At 47.0% G+C, this 23,332-nt stretch overlaps 2 protein-coding genes across 2 annotated transcripts in view; one reads left to right on the forward strand and one right to left on the reverse strand.

The window, feature by feature from the left end:
• Positions 1 to 2,478: 2,478 nt before the first annotated feature.
• On the reverse strand, positions 2,479 to 5,530 carry LOC309377270 (uncharacterized protein C4orf36 homolog). The gene is made up of 4 exons (XM_081924257.1): positions 5,394 to 5,530; positions 4,346 to 4,478; positions 3,507 to 3,664; positions 2,479 to 2,783 (listed from the first exon to the last, which is right to left on the reverse strand). Exons 2-4 carry the CDS (start codon positions 4,408 to 4,410, stop codon positions 2,641 to 2,643), a joined length of 366 nt encoding a protein of 121 aa, XP_081780383.1. The 5' UTR covers positions 4,411 to 4,478; positions 5,394 to 5,530; the 3' UTR covers positions 2,479 to 2,640.
• A 5,945-nt stretch (positions 5,531 to 11,475) lies between these two features.
• Positions 11,476 to 23,332, forward strand: part of AFF1 (ALF transcription elongation factor 1) — a 149,073-nt gene continuing 137,216 nt past the window's right edge. The window contains exon 1 of the mRNA XM_081924798.1: positions 11,476 to 11,709. The gene's annotated coding sequence lies outside the window, so the exon portion shown is untranslated. The remainder of the gene's footprint in view (positions 11,710 to 23,332) is intronic.

The raw sequence follows: 23,332 nt of genomic DNA on the forward strand, positions 1-23,332 counted from the left end.
TAACTTAGGGCCAAACGAGATTTGACATTTGTCATATAACAACATTGCGTAGCTGATTTTTGAGAAATGGTCAGTGCTGAGGATTCTGAGCTATCTTCTTTCTTCTTCTTTGTCGATCACTCATAGCCGAGTAAGATTGTCTTCCATAAACACGGTTTTAACAATGAGTCTGTAAGTGACCGTGGAGGCCAATTCTGGATCCACATGTCCTTCCACAGTGGAGACATTGGTTTCCGGGTGGGAGTTGATCACTGTATGGATTTGCCAAGCGTGCCTTCCTCTTAGCACGTTTCTCCCTTGCATCCTGAGTTTGAGTGTCTTCAAAGCCCATGACACCTTTGGTAAAGGCTGTTCTCTCATTGGAGCTCGCAAGCCAGTGTTTCCCAGTTGTCAGTGTTTATACTACATTTTTTTAGATTTGCCTTGAGAGAGTGTTTGAACCTCTTTAGTTGGCCACCAGCATTACACTTTCCATTACACTTTTAAGTTCGGAATAGAGTAGTTGCTTTGGAAAACAACCATCAGGCATCCGCACAACATGGCCAGTCCAACGAAGTTGAAGTTGAAGAATCATTACTTCAACACTGGTGATCTTTGCTTCTTCCATTATGCTGATATTAGTTTGCCTGTCTTCCCAAGTGATGTGTAAAAATTTTCGGCGACACCTTTGATGGAATCTTTCGAGGAGTTGGAGTGGTCGTGCATAAGGTTGGTAGTACAATAGCTTTGTAAACAAGCATTTTGGTTTCCCTGCGAATGTCCTGGTCTATCAGAATTGTGGCCCAGCAGGTGGTTACTTTAATCCTTTACTCCCGGCATGATCTTGATTGAAATGAGAGGCTCCCAAATTGTTACACACAATGGGAAGAAAACTTGCATTGACACCAATTGGACCTTTATTCCCATTGTAAGTAGCAGCTGCCTAGTTTCCATTATTGTAGGGGGTCCATTTTTAAGCCCCTATCCCCTATCTGGCTTAGGCTCCTCAAGACAGCAAATTATTTTAACGTCGGTCAGCTGTGCAATGCAAAGCTATGGGGGAAATGTCACATCTTGTTTGCCCTAATCGTGATTGCAAGATCTGGATCTGTGGGGTGGGCTTCAAAAAATGGATGTTTTGGCTGGAAATATCATACTAGAAAAAGGTCATGACTGGAGGACAGGGGTGGCTGGAAGAGGAGGTGGAGCCCACACAAAGCAAATGCCTCATTTATTTGTATCAAAGGTAAGACTTTTATATTGCTCCCACTTTGTCCCAGGCCCTGCCCATTTGGCCCTTAGAAAGTTGAATAGAGGAAAATATGGCTCTGTTTTACTGAAGTTCTCGCTCTCTTTTAATATTTTGAATATCATTATTAGCCTGTTTTAATAGTATTGCTATCTAAAGTCATTGATATAAGAAAAATTGTTTAAATCAAAGGCACAGCATACCCAGCTAATAAAATTATGGCAATATGGTGATGATAAATTCTGGAGCTTAAATGATCAAGTGGGTAATGTTTTCATGGCATCCCTGGGTCACCCCCCAACCCTACACAATTCTTCTGACCAGACCGGATCAACTGTCTTTATGGTGTGCAGTTTGCTGTTCCAACAGGGGTAAGGAGTGTAAGACCTGGGGCCAAATCTGGCCCTCTACTTCTCTTCATGTGGCCCTCAGAACTTTGCCTAGGACATATCTCTCACTGGCTCCATTTTGCACCCCAAGTACTGTTGTATTTGCAGACTCCTGTACACAGCGGAAGGATGAGCAGTACATGCTACATGCTTAACTTTACTTTATTTACACTTCAATGCTGAGAGATTACAAACATGCATCTTACCTCTGCGAGAGCAGAGAAGCAACTCCTTCTCCTCGGAAACAAAGAACACCGAGAGAACAGTGAAAAACAGGAAACCAGTGTACGTCACATCCAGTCTCCCATTCCCATGGGAAACCCAACAGTGCTCTGACTGTGGAATGCAAAACATTGTCCCGTGACAAGCACTTCGCTGCACAGTGAAGAAAGCAGAAACCAACAAGTACTTTTGTCTGGCTGGGATGAACTCTGATAATGCCTCTTGCTTGTCCGGGCGAAGGGGGTAAATGAGTGTACAAACTAGGCTATTCTCCAAAGGTAAAATTCACACCTGTTGCCCCGCCCACTTTCCCCTCTGCCCGCCCACCACAGGCGTATGGCCCTCATAAGGTCACCCAGATGGGAATGTGGCCCTTGGAATGCAAAAATGCCCCTGCCCATCCCTGCTGTTGAAGATTGCATGAAGCAGCCCATTCCACTAACTGTGGTTAGGGGAAATTGTATGTGAAGCCTTCCCATCTCTTCCTTGCAGCTGGAAGAGAGGCGGAAGAAGGAGCAAGTGGGCCAAAAGCTCATGCATGCATTTATAAACCATTATTTATCATTACATCTGACCAGGACCATAGCATCGTTCTTTGTCCTGCCTTCCTTGCATTGACCACCATTAGGCATTCGGGACTGGTTTTCCAATTCGGTTTTTAATAATTTGAATTACGTTACTAGATACACATGATCTTATTAAGGCTGCGGAAAGCCCTTTGGTTAGCCTGCTCACTTTGTGCACTGATGTGGTGAATAGCTTCTCTACTGTTGATATAACCACCATAAACACGAGTCAAACCTAGTTGGGGCCACTTGGTGGCAGTGGTCTCCTTGCCAAATAGATCCTGTGTTTCAGTTCGGACTCCACTTGCTGTGCTAACTTGCAGTGAAGTTCAATCTTCTCAAGTCTTTGGCGTTGCAAAATCCTGTTGAATTCTATTGCTAAGATTAGGAAACAAAAGAGAAGAATGGAACAGGATTCTCATAGAAACACAATTCTTTAGACATGTAGACCAGGAGTTGATGGACTACAATTCTAATTGTTCTTCACTATTGGCTATGTTGGCCACAGGGCTGATGGCAATCCATCATCATCATCATCATCATCATCATCATTAAATTGTGTATGCTGCCCTCCATCCAAAGATCACAGGGCAATTCACAACTTTTTTAAAAAAATACATAATATAACAAAAACCAAACCAAACTTAACACATAGCCTCCCTCAGACACATTTAAAAGGGCATAGGAAGTTAATCAGCCAAACGCCTGATTGAAGAGAAACATTTTTACCTAGCACCTAAAGATATGTAATGAAGATTCCATGTGAGTCTCCCTGAGGACAGAGTTCCACAAAGGGGAATCACAGAAAATGTCCATTCTTGTTTGGCAAACATTCTTATCCCTAAGATAAAAACACAACATTGGGTTCTCACCACTGCCTGTAACTGAATATTTAAAGTTCTTTTGCAAATGAATATGGAACAAAATTAAGGAAGAGGACACTGAATGCTTGTTTAGATTAAAGGTAGGTCCATAGGCTATGGAATTAAACCAATGGCCCTCTCCTAGCAGTAAATTCCACATATTAATTCTGTGTTGAGTAAGCAATTAAATTAAGAAGGAAACCCCAGACCCTCCGGTCCACAAAGTCCACGTATGTACCTTGTACAGAAGGGATGGGCGCTTTCAAAATAGTTTTCACAGGCCTCAGGTGGAAGGGAGAGCCCCAACAGATGTCATAATGGAGAGGGTTGCTGATCTTTTCTGCAGATGCTAGCAACAAACGCCTTGTTAGTTCAGCAAATTCAAAACGGTTGTGCCTGAAATGTCAGCATTACAATTAGAGGTATGCATTTGGCAAGGGAATTCCAAAAAGTGCATATAAAATTGTGCCTAAATTGGTTTTAGAACACTCCTCTTCCTCTGTTGCTTTCGCCACCAGAGGGGAATCCCTGCCAGTTACCTAATACGGCACCTGCAAAAGGCTTCACTCAATATCTCCTCAAAAATCCATAATGTACAGGACGGAAAGACTGTTTGCTCCCCCTGTTCCATTCCTGTTTGCTTGACTTTGTCCACACTGAACACCTCTCCTTAAAGCATACACACATTTCACTGAATGCCAAGATTGGACACCCATTCTCCCTTCTGTTCCAAGCAGAACAGAGTTGCAAAAAAACCTTTTCTGTGTGTGAGTGCAACAGTGACTGACCTAGGTGTCTTTTTCACATTGATGGAGGTGTGTGCTAATGGGAGGGGTTTGCCCACATCATTTTGTGGTCCTGTCTCTTTTTCTGCTCTTTTAGGTGTGCCGCCCATTTTGGGTTGTGTCACATCCTCACAGCAGCCAGTTTGTGACTGGTCCCCACAAATATTTGTCAAGATTCCAAATGCGTCCAGCAGCCTGGAAAGGATAGTGATCCTGTTCTAATCTGTACATGTCTCTGAAGATTTTAAGATAGAAGGGACTCTATTTGAACAATGAAGTGAAAAATACATACACTTTATAACCACTGTCTTTCAAGACAGATTCTCTTTTCTTCTTCCTGTGAAAATCAAATTCCATGATGGGTGGGTGGTGCTGTGTGTTTACTCCTGCACTTCAGAAACAGCTGGGTATCCTATTGTGCTCACCTGTAATAGAAAAATAAGTGGAACATCTATCCATGCAAGGGCAGGAAAGATGCTGCTACTAGCTTTAGTAAGTGGTGAGTATAGCGTTAATGACCCGCCAGAGTCACCCAACTTCCTTGCAAATGAAAAAGCTTTCAACAAATTGTGTATTGGGACATGGCAGGACCTACATGGTCTGTCCATCTCATGGTGAACTATAATTTTCTCAGAGGCAAGTTGTGGGGAAGCTAGCATTGTGCTATACAATATGTACAAGAAAGAATGGAAGTTAATATATAGGCCAGGCAATTCAAATTCCCACTTGGCCATGAATCTCACTGAATGACATTGGGCTAGTTGTTGCCTCTTGGCCTAAGCTGCCTCACAGTGTTGCTGGGGATATTAAATGAGTTGGGGGAGAATGGTGTGTCTCAACTGTTGCCCCTCTCCAACCTTTCCCAGTAGTTCTTTTCACTTACAAATCCTTCAAACCTTGTCTTAAGAGCATATTCATAAGAGTATGAATAGGGCAGGCCTGTGACCTGGATTCTAGAACTAAAGTATTTATTTACCATATCAAAAGGTGGCTAGGTAATGCAATCGTAAAACATGGTCAGTTATCTTGGCAGACAGGAGACGTGTGTATGACTCTTTGGCTGGTCTTGGCTAAGGGGTTGGGCAACTATTAAAAAGTTCTTGTCTGACTTAGGGGACTCAGTCCCTTGAAGAGCTGGGCAGCAAAAGCCAAACCCCATTTTTCCTATAACACTATATTCAGTGGAACTTGCTCCCTAAAGTGTGTTTAGGATTGTAATTATAAAGGCACTTGGGGTCTGTATAAAACAATGAACAAAAGTCTGTCATGTATTATAAATAGCTTAATTAATTTTCCTGCTGGGTTGGCAATAATGGTTCCCTGTTGTGTTTGCTACTCACTTTTTTCATAATCAATGATGGCCAGCTTAGTAACTTTCTCTTCCCCCTCACAGGTCCATTTCTTGTGAGGATCTTAATTTTTGCCCTCAGGCCTGTCCTGTTGCCTTTGACATTTCCCACAGGTTTGCTTCTGATGTAATAAAGAGTATTGTGTTTGTAAGGCATATGGCTGGAGGCAAATATGCTAAAATAAGCTGAGGCGATACTACAAACTGATATTGGTGTTTTTATTACTTTGTCATACATTTCCCTAGAAAACTGGGGCGAGGTTACCAAGATTTATTTGAGACTCCACTTTGCCAAACAACATAAATGGCACCAACTGATGTTTAATGACCAATGTTTTATAGTGTTCTGATGTTAGTAAGGTAAAGGGACCCCTGACCATTAGGTCCAGTTGTGGCCGACTCTGGGGTTGCGGCGCTCATCTCGCTTTATTGGCTGAGGGAGCCAGCGTACAGCTTCTGGGTCATGTGGCCAGCATGACTAAGCCACTTCTGGCGAAACAGAGCAACGCACGAAAACGCCATTTACCTCCCCATCGGAGTGGTACCTATTTATCTCCTTGCACTTTGACGTGCTTTTGAACTGCTAGGTTGGCAGGAGCAGGGACCGAGCAACGGTAGCTCACCCCATCGTGGGGATTCGAACCGCCGACCTTATGATTGGCAAATCCTAGGCTCTGTGGTTTAACCCACAGCACCACCTGCATCCTCTGTCAGATGTTAGTATTGCTTGTCTATTTGTTTGTTGTGGATTGTTCTGAAGAAAAAAAGTTTTCCCTCCGAGCGGCTTTACAAACACATAAAAGCAAAATGCAATCGATACACGAACTATAGATAGACAGATAAAAATACAGTATATGTAGCACACATTTCAGATAAAGGCAGCATGAAATTAATTACGTCCAGGATTAGGAATTTCACAAAAGTCTTGGGATAATAAAAAGGATTTTGCCTGGTGCTAGAAAGATAACAAAGTAATTGCCAGGCCAATCTCCCTCGAGAGAGCATTTCATAGTCTGGATTTCCCACCAGACATTTTGGCACCTGAGGTAAACTACGAAATGGCTTTTACCCCACCAGGGAACAAGTGGGGAGTGAAGATATATGCCGGGAATAAGAGGTGGGTAGGAAATAAAATCAATCTTACCCAACAGTTAAAGTGGGAAGACTGTACACGGGGCAGAAAGGGGCCTGCTCTGAATCACAGAGGGTGGGGTCCTCTGCCATTCCCCCCCCCCCAGGGATAGAAGGAGGTCATCAGTGCCTCCATATTGGCTTTAGAGGCGCCATTGGGGAAGGGCTGCTGAGGAGGCAGCAAATCTGGACACCAAGGAGTGTGTGGCAGCCATCGCTGCCACAGTGGCAGCAGCAGCAGCAGCAGGTGATACATTCCTTGGAGGCCAGACCTTCTGCCCCTGTAGATCCTGCCGCCTGAGGCAGTTGCTGCACTTTGCCTCATGGGTGGGCCAGGCCTGATGTCACCACTGAGAAGGTCCTTTATCTCATTGCCACTCCCTTAACGATAGTGGGAGTGCAGAGGCAGAGCCGTCTTTAGCATATGCGACGTTGGAGTGCAAAAAACTGCCCAGTGCCCCCATTTGGGGGGGCAGGCCAAAGTTGTTGAGCGTCTTTTGGGAGGGCAACTCAGAGTTGTTGAGCTTTTGGGGGGCACGCAACTCTCTCCCATGCCACTGCGGATGAAGGGAGGAGAGGAATAATCCCCGCAGAGGTTTGGGCGGGAAGCTGTGCGCCTCGTGTGAGCAGTGTGCATGTGCTGGGCGGGCCTCTTGATGACCCGCCACTCCCAGGTGCACAGGAGGGCAGAGCCAGGCGGCTGCCCCAGCGCCCGCAGCAGAAAAGCCTGTGGCGCTCCGATGAGCTCTGCTCTACTTGGCAGCGGCTATCGGCTGGCCTGGCTCTTCAATCCCCGGACTCCAAATCTCGACCCCAGACTCTTGTCCTGGCGCCCCTGAGAGCCTGGTGCCCGAGCGCCCCACACCCCTAGTGCCTATGGGTAAGCCGGCCCTGGGCAGAGGTAAACCTCAAAAGATAATCTTCAGGGAGAATTAGAGGGTATCCAAAACAGAAAGTACAGAAAGAATGAAAAATCTTTAAAGGGTATTTGGAAAAGCATTACAATAACAAATATCTCCTGGCAGAAATAGAATGATCCTTGTAAAACAACAAACTTAATGTTGACAAAAACAAAGAAAGAAATACAGTAATTTGGAACTGTGTGTGAAAAAATTGTAGAAATAATAATACAATGAGTCTAATCAGAAGCAAAATGTGTTTGTTTTGTTTTGTGTTATTTTTCTTCTTTTCTTTTTTCCTCTCTCCCTTCCCCTCTCTCCCTCCTCCTTCTCCTTCTTTCTCTTCTTTTTTCTTTCTTTGTGTTTCCCTTCTTGGTCTTTCTCTTTTTTATATGTTAAGAAAGAGATAAAAGTGTAATATGAAAACCTCAGTAAGTTAAAAGTGATGTTATGTAAAAAAACCAAAAAACTATTTATATATTGTTAAAATTTGTTAATTGAGGAATTGAGGTAGCAACTACTGTGGTTGGTTTTTTTCCTTTGTTAATGTTGAATTCTAAATAAAGTATCATATCATCTAAAAAAAATAATCTTCAAAGTATAGAAATAAAAGTAGATGATCCAAACTGACAGGGTTGTATCCCACCTCGCCCCCTGTCCCATTGGGAACTTCTCCCAGCAGCAGGACATGGGGAAGAGCCTCTTCTGGAGATCTTAAGGCAATTAAATAAAAGGTTCTAGCCACACAGACTGTTCCACTTCCCATCAAAAACCCTTTTTATACCCTTCAATACTTCTAACACGTTTATGGTGTGTGCAGTGGCGTAGCGTGGGTTGTCAGCACCCGGGGCAAGGCAAGCAATTTGCGCCCCCTAACCCGTGGATTTGCGCCCCCTAACCCTAACCCCCAGATGTTGCGCCCGGTGCAGCTGGCCTCCCCTGCACCCCCCACGCTACGCCACTGGGAGTGTGTGTTTTTTAGGGGGGAGGTTTGAAGAAAGGGATTTGGGAATGGGTTGCATGTTTCCCCTGCAAGGATTTTCTATAGTTCTGCAAACCTCAGGATTTCTATTTGAGCTTTGCTGATACTTCCCTTGTGCTTGGATGGAGTGATGGTTTTGAGACACCTTTGAGCTCCAGCTCTTGCCAAGCCGGGTGGTCAGTTGTGCCCATACAACACAGCAGTGTGGATCCATTTGTTGCTTGCTATATGAGGGACGCGGGTGGCGCTGTGGGTTAAACCACAGAGCCTAGAACTTGCCGATCAGAAGGTCGGCAGTTCGAATCCCCGTCACGAGGTGAGCTCCCGTTGCTCGGTCCCTGCTCCTGCCCACCTAGCAGTTTGAAAGTGCACCAGTGCAAGTAGATAAATAGGTATGCTCCGGTGGGAAGGTAAATAGCGTTTCTGTGTGCTGCTCTGGTTCGCCAGTAGCAGCTTAGTCATGCTGGCCACATGACCGGGAAGCTGTACACTGGCTCCCTCGGCCAATAAAGCGAGATGAGCGCGCAACCCCAGAGTCGGCCACGACTGGACCTAATGGTCAGGGGCCACTTTACTTTACCTATGATTGAGATCTCCACAAAACCGTCTTTGTCATCTTGCTTTTCAGTCTGCTGCCCTCCATGCATATAGCTTGAGGTGAGGGTGCTGGAGAGAAAGAGAGAGATGCGAATGAGACTGTCAGCCTAATGGAACAGAACGTTCAAAATTTCTGTCGGCCCCAAGTTGTGCCAGTGAAATCTTTGAAGTAAGCCAAGAGATGGATTTGTTTTGTTCCCAGTGCTGTTCCAACAAAGGGCATAACATTGTCCAAAGTGGCGCCTCGTCCCAGCTGGAAAGGGAGGCTGAAATTCCTAACGGAAGACATATTTGAGTAACTTTGCTGCTCTGAGCAAGCACACATTTTAAATTATGTATTGCGCTGTTGACACATCCCAAAAATATTGCTGCCTTCAGCATCTCTTCATAGCTGGCTCTATGAAAAGAAAGCTGTTAAAAGCAGGGGGTTTAACTTGGAAATACCGGAGCTATTCTAGCCTTCCAACAGGTTGCCTTAAATACAGTAGATGTTGTGTAATTACAGTATATTTTGATGATATGCAATGTCCACTCTTTATATTCAAGAGAACTTTACTATCAAAATAACTTTGCTTTCATAAACATATAACTGGGAAGAACATATCTACAATCTCATGTTTATTCACTTTGTTCCTTATATAGAGCACAAGTTTCTCCCTACAGTGGTACCTTGGGTTACATACGCTTCAGGTTACATACGCTTCAGGTTACAGACTCCGCTAACCCAGAAATATTACCTCGGGTTAAGAACTTTGCTTCAGGATGAGAACAGAAATTGTGCTCCGGCTGTGCAGCCTCCCGCTGCCACCACATGATTTCTGTTTTCATCCTGAGGTAAAATTCTTAACCTGAGGTACTATTTCTGGGTTAGCGGAGTCTGTAACCTGAAGCATCTGTAACCTGAAGCGTCTGCAACCCGAGGTACAATTGTATTCCATAAGTTTTTGTATCCATTCTTCCTTTGCTGGGACTCCTGCTCCTTTCCATTTTGGGGAAAGTGTTACTATTCCCACACTGCATTTTAAGTCACGTTGTTGTTTTTTTCCCCCCTGCATGCACCAGAGAGGGAGGGAGTGGGGAAGTTGTCGCCTGATGCGCACGACCTGATTTCCTGAAGCCAAACTGCTATTCAGTGAAACTGACATCTGCACATTTGCAATGGCTGCCTCAGAAGTACACACCTCAGCCTAACCACAGCTGAGATTTTGGAATTGGATGGAAGCTGCTGTGAGGGAAAGTGCCTCAACCAGGTGTGTTTCTGAAGAAACAACAAAAAAAAGGATTGTGGCAAACGTCATGCGCACTTGGCTTCAAACACCAGCAGTGGGAGAGCACAGGAGCTGGAGCAAGCAGGAATGCGTACATTACCCAAGTGGTATCTGTCACTGCCGTGGATGTTTGCTTTTTTGAGCTCATCTTTCGAAAAAACAATGTTTATTTAGACCAGCTAATGTTCAATGCAGAGTTGCCACCTTCTTATTACTTCTTTTAAAACAGATTTACTATGCCCATATTGGTGCCTCTCTCCTTCCCCACATCTCCCAGTTCATAAAAGAGGAACCTTAAATAGGGGATAGTTTTAAACCAAGGTTGCCCACACTCGGGTCTCCAGCTGTTTTTCAACTACAATTCCTATCATCCCTGAAGACTTGTCTTGCTAGCTAGGGATGATGGGAGTTGTAGTCCAAAAATAGCTGGAGATCAGAGTTTGGGAAACCCGGGTTTAAACTTTGGAGTGGGGGAAGCACGGAGGAAAAGGCTAAAACTTTGGGCCTTTGTGTGAAACCCTGAGATAGGGCAACATGAGCAGCTGGAAAACAGGGGGTCTATTTTGACCTGGAAACTTTGCTCTTGAAGCCAGGTAGGGTTGCTTCATAGGAGGAAGGGGTATATTCTGCACATGCTCAGGAGCACTTTCCATAGCTGAAGTTGAACACTGAAAACCAGTGTCAGGCTTTAACTCCCGGTGAACTTTGCTTAGCCTAATGCAGTGTGTTGTTGTTTTTTCCTTAAAAAAATGTTTAGGGGTGCTCTCATTTTGACTCAAGAAAATCACAATTTTCGGGAAAAATAAATACAGGAAATGGACAAAAGTACAAAGATTCATAAAATGTTTAGGGGTATGCCATTAAAAAAAACCACTGGCTTAATGAAAGTGGTGTCCTTTCCGGAGCATGCTGTTTTAAGTCTCGCACTACCCTCCCCGGTTGCCTTCTGCATTTCGAATAATATTTAGCGCCCCGGGTTGAATTCCCGGGTCTCGAACTCCCGGACTTGCCGGGTTTTCAGCGCCGGCGGTGCTTCGGGTTTTCCCGGAGACGCTTCGGCTGCAGCGGAGAGGAGGGGGCGGGAGGAGAAGACCGCCTTCGGAGGGGGGCGTGGTCAGAGCGAAGGAGGCGGGACCTGCAGCCCCTGGAGCCGCTCTCTGGTTGTCGCTTCAGGCCAGCCAATCCCGCGGCCAGCTCTTGAAGCCCGCATCTCTCTGTGTCTCTGCCCGGTGCAATGAGGCTGTAGAAACTGCAGCAGCAGCAACAGGTTATGAAGGGCGCAGAAAGCAAGAAAGCGAGCGAGTAAGCAAAGCACAGCCTCCTCTCCTGGCTCTATTCATCTGCTGCTGCTACTGCTGGAGGGGGAGGCCGGTCCAGGCTTGGCCCCCTCCCCTCTTCGCTCCTGATGGGGTTTGCACGGCTGTAGCGGAGGTGAGAGTCAATTTCCCTACCTCTAAAAGATACAAGGCACTCAATGAGAAAGCTCTTTCAACAGCAAGCAGCCGTCCATTTCTGCCTTGCAAAAGCTATGGGGCGCTTTATTTCTTTATTTTTGGGGGTGGGGAGGTTATCGACTCAATGCTTGTGCCGCTTTGAAAGCAAACAGCAGCAACAGCCCAAAGTTTGGGTTTGTTGTTTTGCTTTTTTGCAGAGAGTTTTCCGGGGCTGTCAAGCTGTTAATCCCGTCAAAAAGTGTGTGCTGTTGGGGAATTGCTTGTTTTTAACAAAAAGCAATGCAGGGGCGATTCAGTCGAGGCTGCAAAACGGTGGAAAGTGCCTCGAATGACTCGTGTGTGTTTGTGTGTGCGCGTTATTTGCCTGTGCGTTTTGGTGGTTTGAAAGATCAGGAGAAGGGCGGGGTGGGGGGATGCTGAGCAGTTGTCTCAATGATTTGTTGTTTTGTTGTTTATTTACTTAAATGTTTCCTATGCCCCTTTGGAAACTTCGGAACCGTTTGCAACAGTAAACGTGCATCCCTCTGGGACAAGCCTTGTTAGCAAATGGAAGTACTGTATCCCCTTTGCCTTAAACTATCCAACCAAAACTATCTAAATTATGAGTTACAGTTGAAATGCTCTTTTCAAAATTTTCCACAGGGTTAGTAGCCATGGCAGACTGTTACTCTGCAAAAAGATTAGGTGTTGCTGTATTGTTGTGTCTAGGTATATGCACTATGCATTTGATTTTGGGGTTTTAAAAGAGTTTTTGATATTCTGTTAACTGAATAAAAAAAAAGAGATGGCCTTTGCTCCTTCACTCAGTGTGTGTCTGAAAAAATACGGGCATATCCTATGCTGGATAGTAGTGTGCTGACCAGTTCTGGTGCACACATTGCATGATAATACAGGGTAGTGATCTAGCATTTGGTGTGTGCCTATATATGTGTGAACCAATTGTGTAACTTTGGGGTGTGGCTCCAGAGCCTCAGGGGGTGTGTGTGAAGGACTGGGAGTTTGTCCCAAGTCTAGATATGGCTAACGTTGAGGCTATTATGTATAAATTAGAGTATTTTGCATTTGCACATAGATTCATAGAATTGTAGAGTTGGAAGGACAATCTAGTTCAACCCATTTTAAAACAAAATCTGGGAAATGGTCTTTAACCTGTGCTTGGGGTAGAAATGTGTTGCAAAACCGTCTTAAAATAAAGCTGAATGCTGAAGTGAGCTCCAATAATCCACCAGCAGATGAAACGGGTACAGGGTTTTTTTATTGTTGTGTAATAGTTGTTGTTTATGTTAACAAATGGTTTGTCCTGCATTTATTTTTTAAAAGTCATTTCTACAAAACTGCGTTAAACTTTGGCCACTAGAGGCCGCTCATTCAATCTCGCTTCAGCCAAGGCTCCATCTCACACACTAGGAATTTTAACGTTCTTTGAAGTTGCAAAGTGGACGTATAAAATTCAGAAGCGACTCAAATATACCTGCTCACCGAGAAGCAACCAAAGGCTTGCCAAAGAGCAGATAACTCATTTTGAGATTTGAGCCTCCCCATGGAGCATCAAGCAATTCATTTCCATTAGATCTGTAGCAAATTTAGTTACAATTTCTATGCACACACATTTTTTTTTTAATGGATCTGCACAATAGTGATCTGAAGCCTATGGGAGGTGCATTGTGCTATTCACAGATGATCCTCTGAACATTTGGATAAAGAGCTTTATTACGGCATTGGTTCGCATGGGGGTACAGTCGACTTTCCCGATTCATGAATTGGCAGGGTCTTTAGTATGGTGGCTCCCGTCATGTGGAACAGTCTATTTTATGTTTTCCAAGTATTCTAAAAACTTTTTTGCTTACCGAAGCATTGGGAAAGACTAAAGCTCCATGGTACAACATCTGCCTTACATGCAGCAGGTCCAAGGTCCAATCCTTGACATCTTTAGATTAGTCTTTTCAAAGTAATGAAATAAAATAGCTAGGCATCTGCTTTATGGAAACAGGGAGGAGGAATTTTTTTTTACAAAATGAGGCAAAAATGAATGACTGTTCTACAGAACAAAATTTAGTTTAGAAAAAAGGATGCAGTGGAACCTTGGGTTACGGTGGGGATCCGTTCCAGAGGCCCTGCTGCAACTGGAAAACAACACAACCCAAAGCATCGCATCTGCGGACGTGTGCGGCGCAATTTAGCACTTCTGCGCGTGTGTGAACGGCGCGAACCCGGAAGTAACCCATTCTGGTACTTCCGGTTTTGTGCCAGTTGCAAGCCAAGGGTGACGTAAGCCGGAGGCAATATAACCCAAGGCTCCACTGTATTTGGTCATCTTAGAGCACAGTCCTTTTTAAAAAAAATTTAAAATTAAATTTCCTGTTTTACATTATAGAATATTCATTTAAACAACCTTTAAATATCAGTGACTTCTCTTCTCTTTCCATGGTTCATTTTGCATAACATAAACCCCTGCATATTTTACCTAAACTAAACCATTCAGTATTCCATTATTACATCCATCTAAACTTATTTATGCTGTTGAATTTATCTTAATGCTGCCAACATTTTCAAGTGTACACAATTTCCCACCGTATATTCAATAAACATTTTCTAATCTTCTTGAAACGTGTGTTCTTCTTGTTCTCTTATTCTATATGTTAGGTATGCAAGCTGTGCATATTCCATCAGTTTAAGTTGCCATTCTTCTTTTGTTGGGACCTCACTCGTTTTCCATTTTTGGGCTAACCAAACATGGGCCACCGTAGTGGCATACATAAATAACTTTTTTTGACATCTGGGAATTTCTGTCTGAATTATGCCCAACGAAAAGGACTCTGGTACTTTTAAACATTGTTTTCAATTCATTACAAATTATTTCCCAATACACTTTTACCCTTTTACAGGTCCACCACATATGAAATAACGTACCCTCAGCCTCACTGAACACAGTCCTATTGTCTACTCAGAACTTAGTCTTGTTGAATTCAATGGGTCTTGCTGCCCAGTAAAAATGGGGTTAAAATTGCAGTTGACTGACACTGGCCTCATTTTATTAAAACCTTCCTTTCCCCTCATTCTCTCTATTTTTTTTTGTGTGTGTTGGCTTGTACAACACTGATCATGCAGGGATAGTGCTTAACTTTAACTGGCTTGTATCCATTATGCAGACTTAGGGTGACCAGACACGTTGAAGCCAGGACTCTTGTACCCTTAATAATTGTAGCCAGGGCTCCTGTATCTTTAATAGTTGTGTAGAAGAGGGATGTTATTATACTGCAAGTGTGATAAAAGCTGTGCCACCTTCTCATCAGGGTACAGGAGACCCCATTCCTTCCTATGCACTAGGTCAGTTGATGAGCATTGTCTGTTTCCAGTATTCAGAAAGGGTGTGCAAATGTAGTAGCATACACTCCCCCCAACCCCCCCCCCACACTTTTAGTATTTGCATGCCATATGCAAACAAAATCCATCCTGTTGCATGAAGAACTATTTTGTTTGGAGGATGTGTTGCCAATTTTAAATTGCACTAGAGAGCAAATTAGTATGCTTCCTTCTCTTTCAAATTCTTGGCATGTGGGCTTCTGTATGTCTTGCCATCTGTATAGCCATCACTTGCGGAAAGAAGCTTAAATCCGATTTTAGCTTGGACTCTGAGTGACGACAGAGAGTCAGAGAAGAATCCTGTTGCTACTACTGTGTTTACTTCTTGATGTTGCAAAGTGCTTTACAATATGTATTTGGGTAGATTTGCACAGGCTCTTTACTGTTTTTCTGGAACTACAATTTAGGCATGCCAAATGGTAAAGTTAACAGCATATCAACAAGGTAAAGGTAAAGGGACCCCTGACCATTAGGTCCAGTCGTGGCCGACTCTGGGGTTGCGGCGCTCATCTCGCTTTATTGGCCAAGGGAGCCAGCGTACAGCTTCCGGGTCATGTGGCCAGCATGACTAAGGTGCTTCTGGCAAACCAGAGCAGCGCACGGAAACACTGTTTACCTTCCCGCCGGAGCGGTACCTATTTATCTACTTGCACTTTGACGTGCTTCTGAACTGCTAGGTTGGCAGGAGCAGGGACTGAGCAACGGGAGCTCACCCCATTGCGGGGATTCGAACCGCTGACCTTCTGATCAGCAAGTCCTAGGCTCTGTGGTTTAACCCACAGCGCCACCCGTGTCCCTATATCGACAAACGTTGCCTAATAAAACTTTGGTTCCAGTGACGAACGGTATAACTGCCTCAATGTTTTGCAAACATTGGTGAGCTTGTTTTGCTTTCACTTCATCTGTAGCAATGTTTCAATGCAATCCTTTGCGTTGATGTAGGGCAAAACAAGCGGTTGTAGTATAAAACATCAGAAGAGCATCACATTGGCAAACTGTGTTGTCCGAAAGCACCAGGTTGCCAGAGGCTGCTTTTGTTGTTTACCTGTCCTATTGCAAGGTCTTGGATTGCAGGCTTCCATATAGGCGCTCACAACAAAATACTCCCCTCCATTTGCTTTTTAATTATTTTTAACAAAACACAGACCAAACAAACCAAGCACAATTGATAAGGTGCATCAGTTTCATTCTACCTTAGTCGCTGCTTGACTTGCTAGTGCAGTTGGGTGAGCTCTGGGAGCCTGGCCTTTCTTCTCCCAACCCATAATAAAACGCTTCCTTGGTGGTTTAGAATTTGTCCCAGCCCCATCCTGTCTATCTTCTTTCCTGCGCTTTCGTAAGTTCTAGCAGCAGACATCTGTCCCCCACCCCTTCTGTTCCAGAGAGAACTCTCTGCGTGTCTTTTAGTACATGGAAGGAAGCACTAACTAAATCATAATAGCCGCAGGGACTCGCTCAAAGAATCTTATCTGTAATATATATGTCTATTTTGTGTTTATAAGCATTACTAGTGTTAAATGTGAATTCCAGGCTTTTGAAGCTCCCTGTTGAAACTAATGCTGGGGTTTAGCAAACCACTTGAAAGAGTGGAAACTTCCTGTTTTTGCTTTGAAAGAACCCATTGGCACCTTAAATTTATTAAGTGTGTAAGAAGACCGGTGTGTGTGTGTGTGTTGTTGTTGTTTTTTGAGCGAGAGAGAAAGAGAGAGAGAAATAATAAAGAAAGAAAGAACCAGAAGTGGGAAGGAAAGACTATTTCTTGCTTCAGAGCTGTTGAATCGAGAGCATGTTTAAAGTTCCCAGTATTTATTTTGATAATTATTCCATTAGAGTTGTTCACACATTACACTGAACACAGGTGTTGGCTGTCTCAACACTTGTACAAGTCTTTGTGTGAAAGTGTGTATGCTTGCTCACATACGTAGCTTGCCTGTTACATACACAGAAGTATACTCACAAATAATAATAATATGAGCACCGCAACCCCAGAGTTGACTGCGACTGGACTTAAAGGTCAGGGGTCCCTTTACCTTTTTACCCCAGCCACTCTGGGCGGCTCCCAACGGAATATTAAAAATGCAATAAAACTTCAAACATTAAAAACTTCCCTAAACAGGGCTGCCTTCAAATGTCTTCTAAAAGTCAGATAGTTGTTTATTTCCTTGACCTCTGAAGGGAGGGTGTTCCACAGGGCGGGTGCCACTACCGAGAAGGCCCTCTGCCTGGTTCCCTGTAACCTCACTTCTTGCAGTGAGGGAACCGCCAGAAGGCCCTCGGAGTTGGACCTCAGTGTCTGGGCAGAACAATGGGGGTGGAGACGCTCCTTCAGGTATACAGGCTGTCAGGGTTTCTGGGAGAGAGGAGGAGATGACAGAGGAGACGGAGAGCGAGTGGGAGGAAGGGCAGAAGGATGAGGAAGAAGATGACGGAATTCTGAGGGAATCCACGAGTCTGAGCAGCGAGTCAGAGGATTCTCAAAAGGGGGTTACCTTAATCAAGCAAAGGGGAGGAGAAGGGAGAAGCGGAGAGGAGCCCAGTGGAAGACAGAGGAAACAAGAGACGTCTCAGCCGGAACGGAGAAAAGGGGGTGGAGTCGTCAGCCTCTCGGAGGGAGCAGGATTAGGAGAGAACAGAGAGAGGGGGTTGGAGCAGGGTGTTCAGCCGGAAAGGGTGGAGAGCAGAGCAGGGGGTGGTGTAGCGGTCGAAAGAAAGGTCAGCAGCAACGTACGCGCGCCAAGTTCAAACGTAGAGGCGCGCGGAAGTGGAGAGAGCTCAGGGGAGGAGCCCGGCCCTAAAGCCAGAAAGAGGGGGGAAGAGGCGGCAGAGGATTCAGCCTCAGGCGAGTCACGGAGAGAGGGAACCCAGGGGGGCAGGAAGACCCTGCGGAAAAGAAAGGAGAGGAAGAGGTGGTCTAGAGCCAGGCTATTAAGTTGGTGCGGAAGAGGGGAGGAGTCAGAGGGGACTTCAGCGGTCTAACGTGGCAGACGTACGGCCACAATGCTGAACTGTATGAGAAGCAGAAATCTTCAATAAACTTTTCCTGTAAATAAGCTGCAACGGAGTGAGGTCTCTTGTGAGCTGGGACCAGACCTGGGTGGCCGTGACAGTAAGTCCCCTCTCTGAAAGCAAAAAATTTTTTTTTGCGAAGCTCACGAACGGGAGCAGCCATGAGCGCTGAGGAGCAGCTGGTTGCATTGCGGGATCAGGTTACCGCTCTCACATCGGCAGTCATTGCTTCGCAGAAGAAGAATGACGACTTGGAGAAGACGTGCCAGGATTTGCAGGCAAGGTGGGAGCGCGCGGACAAGGCGGGGGCCCCAGGATCCAGAGCGGAGGGCATTGCGCTTGGACGGAGGGGGGGTGCCCTAGTTCCGCATTTTAATGGCAACTTGCAAGACTATCCCAATTTCAGAGCGGACGTTGTATATGCACTGCACTTACTCCGTCACGATTTTAAAGATGAGGAGGAGAGAGTGGGGTTCATTGTTTCGCACCTGCATGGGGAGGCCAGGGCTTGGCTACGCAATTTGTGGCGCGAAGATGGACCGGCCCGTCGCGATTCAACTGCGTTCATCAAAGCGATGGATTCTTGTTTTCAATCCTCTGTGGATGTGGACATTGCGCGCCGTCAAATGCACGGGCTGAGGCAGGGGAAAGCGACTGTGCGCCAATACCACTCTAAATTTTTTGCATTGCTCACCGCCTTAGATTGGCCAAAGGACAGTAAACCGGTCAGAGATCTTTTTTGGGAGGGATTGAGCCCCCCCATCAAGGATGAGATCGCTAGGGGGGACAGACCCCAGACCCTAGAAGACGTGGTGCAACGGGCTTTAGCTCTTGGAATTCGACATGAGGGGCGTCCGTGGCATGAGGAGGACGGGCCCCAAGCGCGTGCGCAAGCAAGGACTCTCCCTTTTGTGCACAGGGACTTCAGCCGTGCGCACCCCTCGCCAATGGGGAAGGACAGAGAGGAGCCAATGGAGATTGGTGGTGCTAGGGCTCAGAAGCCATCCCAGAGCCCTGTCCCTGGTGCAGCCAAAGCGAAGCCTCCTAGAGGAACCAGGAAGTGTTACATCTGTGACAGTGCGCACCATATGGCGAAAGAGTGCCCCCAGAGGCTCCAGAAGCACACTGCAGCGCTGGCAACTGTAACAGCAGAGGTGCAACCAGGGGAGCAGCTTCAGGGAAACGACAATGCCTGGCTGGAAGCAGAGCTACTGGGGCTCAGCCAGGCGGATCTGTAGACAAGCCCCCAGCATCACTGCAGAGCGTGGACCCTTTGCCTCCCAAACCGGCAATTCTGCTCACAGCAACACTCCAGTTGCCTGATGGGAGACTCCTCGAGGTTCCAATAACGATCGATTCGGGAAGCAACGCCGACTTCATGGGACTGCAGTTCGTTAAGCAGCACAACATGGCGCTCCTGCCTGCAACGACGCCTCTGAACGTGGTCACGGTGGACGGCAGGAAGTTGCTGGGGGGGCAAGTGGTGCAGCAAACCCCTCCCATGATGATGCAGATTGGCAACCATCGAGAGCTTATTAGTTTCAATGTCACCCACTTATCGGACACACCCATCGTGTTAGGCATGAGTTGGCTGGACAGGCACAGTCCCGCGGTTGCGTGGTACCAGAGGCAGATCAACTTTTGTTCATCGTATTGTGCTCAGCATTGCTTTCAGACCGATCAGGGAGGAGAAGCTGAGCAGCCATTGCATCTGGGTGTGGTGCAAACAGTGCCTCACAAGTACCAGGAATTCTTGGAGGTTTTCTGTGAGAAGGAAGCTGACAAGTTGCCGCCTCATAGACCTTACGACTGCGCGATTGATTTAGTGCCAGGGGCGCAATTGCCTGCTGCCAAGCTGTACTCCATGTCGGAGGACGAAATGCAAGAGCTTCGGGAGTTCATAGACCATAACCTCAAGCGAGGTTTCATCCAGGAATCTAAAGCAGCGGGAGGCAGCCCTGTTTTCTTTGTGAAGAAGAAGGACACGCCCCAAAAAAGGCTTATAGTGGATTACAGGTTCATCAACAGCTTGACTAAGCCCAAAGCTTTCCCCATGCCCAAGATTGACGACCTTTTAGCGACCGTCAGGAGGGGCAAGATTTTCACCAAGCTGGACCTACGTGGAGCTTACAATCTCATCCGCATCCGGAAAGGAGATGAGTGGAAGACCGCCATGTTCACCCCTCTGGGCACATACGAATACAGAGTCATGCCTTTCGGCCTCCAAAATGGCAGCCACGTTTTTCAAGCATTTATGCACCACGTGCTAGCAGGTCTCCTCTACAAAAAGTGTGTCTGCTTTCTCGACGATATCCTGATTTTCTCGGAATCGCCGGAGGATCACGATAAGGACGTGAGGGAGGTCCTGCAGAGGCTGAAGGAACACAGGCTGTACGCCAAGTTGGAAAAGTGCCAGTTTGATGTCAGAGAGGTTGATTTCCTTGGCTACAAGTTGTCCGACGAGGGACTGGCCATGGACAGGGCTAAGGTTCAAGCGCTGTTGGACTGGAAAAGCCCTCGAAATCGGAAAGAGGTCCAGAGGTTCATCGGCTTTGCCAATTTTTACCGCAAGTTTATTAAAGGTTTTGCGAACGCGACGGCGGCGATCACTGACACCCTCAGTTCCAAGAAGAAGAAGTTCGTCTGGACCGAACAAGCGGAGCGGTCTTTCCGGACGCTTAAGGGTCTTTTCGCCTCCGAAGAGCAGCTGCTCCACGTGAATCCCGGCAGACCCATGCGGGTAGAGACCGATGCGTCAGACAGAGCGGTTGGGGCCGTTCTTTTGCAAGAGGATTCACAAGGCAACTGGAGACCGGGTGCGTTCTACTCCCGGAAGCTCAGCAAGACGGAGCGCAATTATACCATATGGGACAGGGAGTTGTTGGCCATTCATGCAGCTTTCAAAGCGTGGCGACACTTCTTAATAGGAGCCAAGCACACGGTGCAGGTCCGCACGGATCACAAGAACTTAGAGTATTGGCGGACGGCTAAGTTGCAGACCCAGCGACACATGCGCTGGGCGGAGTTCTTTGCGGATTTCGACTTCAAAATAGAATACATCCCAGGAGACTCCAATGTTATTGCAGACGCGCTGTCCCGAAAGCCGCAATACTTGGAGGAAGCAGCTCCAATCGCAGCAAAGCACATTTTCGCACCGCAGGCGTGGACGTGCGCTACCATCGCAGTCGACCTGGACGCGGTGCGACGCGCGTTGCAAAGGGATCAGTTTGCACAGTCTAAGATGGAGGAGCTACGCGGAGGGTCGCGACACAACGATGAGTTTCAATTACAAGATGGACTTTTGACTCGTAAGGGTGCCCTTTACGTGCCCACCGACGATCTTCGAGCCAAGGTTCTGCAACAGTTGCATGACGCCCCTAGTGCAGGCCATTTCGGCAAAGAGAAGACGATGGAGTTGGTGGCTAGAGACTTTTGGTGGCCCCAGATGAGAGGAGAGGTGGCGGACTACGTCGCCAGGTGTGATATCTGCCAGAGGTCCAAACCAGTGCACCAGAAGCAGGCGGGATTGCTAGAACCGCTGGAGACACCGCAGCAACCATGGGAGAGGGTAGCGTTGGACTTTGTTACAGACCTGCCCAGCTCCAGAGGTAAGACGGCGGTGTTAGTGGTGGTGGACTTGTTCACCAAGATGGCGCACTTCATCCCTTGTGCCAAGGTGGCGACGGCAGAACAGACCGCAAAGCTCTTCATCGATCACGTCTTCAGAGTGCATGGACTTCCGCAGTCCGTCTTGTCCGACAGGGGGCGCCAGTTTGTTTCCACTTTCTGGCGAAAGCTTCTGGGCATCTTGCACGTCAAAATCAACCTGACATCGGCGAGGCATCCACAAACCAACGGTCAAGCGGAGAGGGTCAACGCGATCATGCAGCAGTACCTGCGGTGCTACGCCAACCAGCGACCTGCGGCGTGGGTGGACTATTTGCCGATGGCTGAATTCGCCTACAACAACACGAAACACGCTTCCACCGGGGTGACGCCTTTCTTCGCGAACAATGGCCGTCATCCCAGAACCTTCCCGAGATTTGCGGCACCAGGAGGGGGGGGGCCTCAAGATGCCGACCAGTTTGCAGCGGAGTTGCAAGAGGTGCACGAGGAGCTGCGGAGACATTTGGAGCTGGCAAAACAGGCGTATAAGGTGCAGGCCGATAAGCACAGGAGGGCGGGAGAGGACATCCAGGTTGGGGACTGGGTGTGGTTAGCAGCCCACGCGATGCCGGCCAGGTCATTGGCCAAGAAGAAGTTAGGACACAGGCAGCTAGGGCCATATCAAGTTGAGGCTAAGATCAATCCGGTGGCTTTTCGTCTAGCCCTTCCGGAAGGTTCCAGGGTGCACCCGGTCTTTCATAGGTCGGTGCTCACTCCCTACAAAACCCCACACAGGTTTCAAGAGTCAGGAGCACCCCCAGAGCCACGTAGGAGGGCGCCTGAGAGGGGGGAATCGCCAAGACCAGAACCTCTTAACGAGGTCACAGAGATACTGGACTCGAGATGGGGGGAGGAGGGAGTTGAATATTTTCTCGCCAGGGAGGGCACACCAGCCGCTGCTAATAGTTGGGTGCCAGGCTACGAGTTAGACGAACCCCTTTTGAAAGAAGAGTTCCATGCACTTTTCCCACATAGACCCATGCCAGCTGAGTACTTTGATGACTGGCTTTTCACACCCACATTGTCAGATAGCACGTTCAGGGGTTTCTCTTCCCCCGAGGAAAGAACACCAGAATCAAGCCCGCCCAGGGGATCGTGCTCGGGGGTGGACACGGAAACCCCTTATTGGTGGGAGGAGCAGCCAGAGGAGGAATGGCGTAAGAGGTGGCTGATAGGTCCTTGGCGGGCAGCACCGGAGGAAGTAGCGATGGAAGCAGAGACTGAGAAGCATTTGGGGGAAGAACCCGACTTCGAATACGCTTACACAGAACTGCCAGCAGAGAACATTGACGTAGACGACCTGTATCCTGAGCCTACCCCCGAAGAGCCGCAGTTTCCACAACCGGTCCCCGGCGAGCGGGAGGGGGGAAGGGGGGGCTTCGAGGGGGGGATGGATGTCAGGGTTTCTGGGAGAGAGGAGGAGATGACAGAGGAGACGGAGAGCGAGTGGGAGGAAGGGCAGAAGGATGAGGAAGAAGATGACGGAATTCTGAGGGAATCCACGAGTCTGAGCAGCGAGTCAGAGGATTCTCAAAAGGGGGTTACCTTAATCAAGCAAAGGGGAG

Source organism: Podarcis melisellensis, assembly GCF_964234715.1.
Source record: "Podarcis melisellensis genome assembly, chromosome: 9".
NCBI lineage: Eukaryota > Metazoa > Chordata > Lepidosauria > Squamata > Lacertidae > Podarcis > Podarcis melisellensis.

Coding starts and splice junctions, on each gene's coding strand:
- LOC309377270 (XM_081924257.1), bottom strand. CDS start 4,410: ATGGAATTTGATTTTCACAGGAAGAAGAAAAGAGAATCTGTCTTGAAA. Junction 3,665..4,345: donor AAAGACAGTGGTTATAAAGT/GTATGTATTTTT, acceptor CTGACATTTCAG/GCACAACCGTTTTGAATTTG. Junction 2,784..3,506: donor GCCCATCCCTTCTGTACAAG/GTACATACGTGG, acceptor TCCTAATCTTAG/CAATAGAATTCAACAGGATT.